Here is a 5000-nt window from a genome sequence, read left to right as displayed (position 1 = left end):
TCCAAACCTTTTATTGCTATTTAATAGATCTCGCACCATTTCAGTAAAATTGTTAGCTCGATTCAATTGACCTGAAAGACTTATTTCCACCGGTACCATACCATCTATAAAAGATTTACGAACAAACTTCTATAGAAATGTTTTCAGCTTTTTTTTTTACATTCCAATCTTAAATCCATGAACACGTTCACAATAAAGTCACATAGTTAATAACGATTTGAAAGTATTTAACAGGTATTACTAAACCTGAAGATCTTTTTTGTCACGTACATATAGCATTGGTCATGTGGAATGCATAAATTTCGTTACAATTAACAATCTCTCGCTTTGATTAAACTAGAGAGTTAAAATATGTTTGTGAGTAATCATTGTAGTGAAATGCGCAATGCAAATTCAGACGTTGTTGCAACAAAGCCTGCAAAAGCGTGCATGCGTTATTGTGATTACTTACCTAAGTATCACTTCATCAAAAGCTTCACCTTGAACCAGGACAATTGCGAGTTCGTTAAATTAAATTGGTAAGATATCTCAAGAAGGGTCGACCGGATTTCGACAGCGGAAGAGTCTGAAGGCTTCACTAGCTTTTGCTGTGCAATAAAATGAGAATAGAGGCATAACTAGAGGGGGCACCTATTCTTAGAGTTGTTTTTATAGAGTTATGTCATAGTTAAAGTTAAGTTTCCAAAATCCTGAATTCAATATTTTGGAAGCCAACATTCATAAAAGCGAACCTTAAGTCTAAAAACGTTTGTTTAGGTCTAATGAAGCCCAAGGTTAGCTTTTTTGCATGTTTAGGATACTTCCTGAATTCAGGATTTAGGCTTAAATCCAATAATGTCATAACTCTATGAAAATAACTCTATTGCTAGTCAAGTGACAACTGAGATAAGAGAGGACTGAGACAAACTTCTTCGTAAATGACCCAATACTGTGATAAAGGGGAGATTTAATAAACTGTCTTCTTCTTTTAGATGTTAGGATTAGAATTTGCCCAAATTTGATAGAAAGTACTTTATGAGTATTTTCACATGACTTTTTTGGGAAAGCAAAGTGTAAAAGCGAATATTAGTAAAAAGGTATGTTACTGAAAGTTTGTGTAAAACTTGACAATTGTTTTGATGCCGGGTTGCTGCACGACTCAGTCTGATAAGAACATATAATGTACTTACGTCACACTTCAAAATTCTTTTCCTCGTGGACTCGGTTTCCTTTATCTTCAAGTTTACTAAGGTAACAGCGGCTTTGGTTGCAAGAGGAAAAAACAGAAAGAGTAATTCCCCTCGAAAACACCACGCCATACAAGATGATTCCGAAATAATCACAACCAACACTCAATGGGAGAAGCTATACACAAATTTTATTTCAAATTTATTGTCAGCGGATAAAAGGCGTTGGCAAATCAAACAATATTGTGCAGGACTAACGTGGACACCTCTAAAATAATATTCAAACACCTCGGACGACGCCCTTATTGGCTAAATAACGTAACTTCGAATTCCCTAAAAACATTAAAAGGTATGCCTCTTATTTAATTGTAATTTTGTTTTTGCTTGGTATAATACTTAAATTCATATTTTGCTTCTGTTCTGTTGCTGTTTGCTCCCCGGAAAAATGCGTCCACACTTGCGTTTGTCGGCATGAACCATGGTCATCTTTTCGTTAAAGCGTTTTAATTACACACTGTGTAACTCTTTCTTACAAAAGAATGAAAAGAGGTTTAAAAAACTCCCCAAATTTTTCGATATCAGTTCTAACATCGTTTTAAGAAATGATTGCGTCTATTATTTGCATTGGACATATCTCTAATTCTTCATTAACATGAACTTAGTTTTGGAGAGTATTAAGATATTGCAAATTTTTAAAGTTCTCGAACGTTTCTAGGAAGTGTGGTAGAAAACTTCCACTTCAGTTGGGCGGAAATAGCGAGTGCCAGCAAGGAACGTCTGCGCGAAAGTACTTTGGTAAGCATGGCCTGCTGGTGGACTGTAAGTCCAACCAATGTCTGAACACGAAGACGTACCAGATGACGCAAGGTTTGAAATGAAAATAGCGTGTCCTGCTCCAAACGTAGGACCATATGTATTGCAGTCGTAAATGGACTCTCTATTCGAACTATGTGGACCCGTTTGTGGCAGCTTTGTCGGCGCCCATCCTGGCTTGTTGCGCAAGGAGAACAAAAAGGCAGTAGCATCGTAACGATAATAACAACTCTGAGAACCTTAATGAAAGAAAGGAATCAATCAAACAATCAAACAATCAGTAAAGAAACAGATAAATAAATAAAATAAGTAATGTGTTCCAGGAAAAGGCTTGGCACGCCCTACACCTACTCGTGTCTGTCCTAAACAGCAATGTAAACTAACTCCGCTTCCACTCCGGAGGATAAAAAATAAAATAATAATAATAATAATAATAATAATAATAATAATAATAATAATACTAATAATAATAATAATACTAATAATAATAATAATAATAATAATAATAATAATAATAATAATAATAATAATAATAATATGCGCGAGCGGCACGCAGCTCAGGACAGCTCCGAGTAACTCCGAACATAACTCCAAGTAACTCCGAGCAAATATGAGTAGGTCCCCGTAGAGGTGCACTCGGAATTACTCGGAGCAACTCTGTTGTTGTCAGTCAGCAACATACAGGGGCTTGCTCAGATTTTCTCGGAGAAAAAGTACCTAACCAGTCCCATACGAAACGTAGTTACGGGACTGTTTACAAAGTCAAAACATCCAAGCTGGAAAATGATGTAAAAGCCAATAACTCGCTTCACCTCAGCGCTGGAGGAACGATATGCATTTTCCACGCCAGCTGCAGGATTAATCTTGTTTTCAGTAACACCATTTACTCTTTTTGTTGCCGCAGTGAGTGAGCCTGAAGCGAAGGAACGAGGCACCTCTCTGATCCGGAGAAGAACACATTTTTCTTCGAAGCGGGATGGATTGTGGTAAAAGGCGCAAGGAATTGTGGTTATGCGTGAATTTAAGAATTAAGATGCGCGGTATGATCTTCCACTTCAATACTATAGAGTGTTTTTACTCACGAGATCAGTAACCTTGTTTTTCCACCGAAACAAAAGAGAACGTTTGCATGATCTCAAGCTCAATTCCCGGAGGATTAGTTTGGAGAACCAACATGGCTGCGGTCCTATTGTTTAGGAACAACAACATGGCCTACGTGACATCACGTGAAAACAATCTGTAGATAGTTTACACTGTCACGCAACAAAAAAATAAATTCAAAATTGCTCAATGAAAAAGGTCAAGAATTTGGAATGTTGTAGGAAAAAAAATCTTTTAGCCACCTCTCCAATTCTCACGTCTGTGCGGTAGATCGTTTCTGAGTTATTTGTCGAAGCGTTTAATGCAACTTTACAGAGTTGTCCACCAATATGGCGGCCGGTAATTAACGAAAACATCTCGAGTTCACTTTGCGATGAAAGCGCTAACTTCTCGCTCGTGAGATAAAATACATATGTATGAATACATCTCCTAATGTACTTGAAAAGCTCAAGCTGCTAAAATTCATGGGGATTAACATTTTTTTTTTTTCAACCAAATAGCATTTCTTGCCCGAATGGTCCGTAATGATTTGAAATTTTAGAGCCATTGCTGCTTTCTTTTTTTCAAGCCTTTTCCTAATATAAGTTTGTTAGCGTAAGCTATGCTGATTGATAAACGAATCGAACGTTATGCTAATAAAATCGTAAACTTGCGCCAAGAAAGGATTTATCGCTCTGGGTGGAAAAGAATAGCGCTACTATGACAGTTGAAGCACGGCCGGCTTTAAACATTGCAAAAAAGACAGCGCTTATTTGGTTTGGAATATTTCGAACGTTTGTCCGCTAAAACTTTCATTTTGTAGTGTTTTCATTGGTTTTCGATGAGCTTACTTAGAGCGAGTTTCAATTAAGTGTCGTAAAACCAAAACCAAAACCAAAGTAATTACTTTGGCAAATCAAAAAGGACGGAGACAATCCGGTAAACCAATCAAAACTGGAAGTAATTACACGTAGCCGACACAAAGCGCGGGAAAATGTGCACTAGTGAGCCACGATTGGTTTTGGTTTCACTTCTGATTGGTTGAAAGAGTGGCGCGAGAACTTTGAACCAATCACTGATGAGTGACGTAAATGCAAAACCAAAGTAATTCGCTAATTACTGTCGACACTCAATTGAAAACCACTCTATTGTGTTTCTCATTAGCAGCGGAGGGGTTGGCGCAGTGGTAAGATCTCTGCCTTCCAACCCTAAGGTCCCGGGTTCCATTCCCGGTTCTGCCGAGTGTGGAATATTTGGCGACCTTCTTTCCCGCTAAAGTTCACTCAGCTTTCCATCCTTCCGAGGTCGGTAAAATGAGTACCAGCATGCATGGACTGCTTAGAAACGGCTGCCATTTGCGCCTGTATATGCTTCCAGTCCGCTGGGAGTAAATTGATCATTGTAAAGCGCCTTTGAGTTGTTTGTGATAAAGGCGCTATATAAATGCACCACTTTTTACTCATTGGTTTTTGTTCAGAGCATCTGGTGTGATCATGATTAATTTATTCCCTTTAGGTCATGTCTTTGCTTCGCTGTAATCTCTCATTCTCTCTTCAACTCTAGAGCAGGACAGAGCTATCTCTTCAAGCCAGCATATACACACACCGCCAAAACGATATGCACACACAGGACTATTTTATGCTCCACACAATTGTTACAAACGCGCGCGCTCCTTACGAAACTATATTTTCGGGTTACGTCCAAACTTGCTCCATTTTTTTGTAATTTATGCACCTTGGGTTATGTTCAAACTTGCCCCATTGTTGTTGTTTTGACGTGCTTCTTAGGGTCACGTGTTCAAACGTAGCCCTAATTTATGCACGCCTCCTTCTTTTGTCTTTCTGGTTGAAGACGTCATTTGATGACTACCTGTCAAATCTGATCTGAATTATCCCATACAACTGAAAATATAAATTCGATCTGAGAGACATCGGTCGCTCA

The 5000-nt window shown here is 38.3% G+C and overlaps 1 protein-coding gene across 1 annotated transcript in view; it reads right to left on the bottom strand.

The window, feature by feature from the left end:
• Window positions 1–1331: 1331 nt before the first annotated feature.
• LOC138002101 (sperm receptor for egg jelly-like) overlaps window positions 1332–5000 on the bottom strand; it is a 14741-nt gene continuing 11072 nt past the window's right edge. The window contains exon 4 of the mRNA XM_068848194.1: window positions 1332–2218. Within this exon, the coding sequence (XP_068704295.1) occupies window positions 1878–2218 (341 nt within the window). The 3' untranslated portion in view covers window positions 1332–1877. The remainder of the gene's footprint in view (window positions 2219–5000) is intronic.

This window comes from Montipora foliosa, chromosome 5 (assembly GCF_036669935.1).
Source record: "Montipora foliosa isolate CH-2021 chromosome 5, ASM3666993v2, whole genome shotgun sequence".
Taxonomy (NCBI): domain Eukaryota; kingdom Metazoa; phylum Cnidaria; class Anthozoa; order Scleractinia; family Acroporidae; genus Montipora; species Montipora foliosa.
This window is presented reverse-complemented; position numbering and strand designations above follow the sequence as displayed.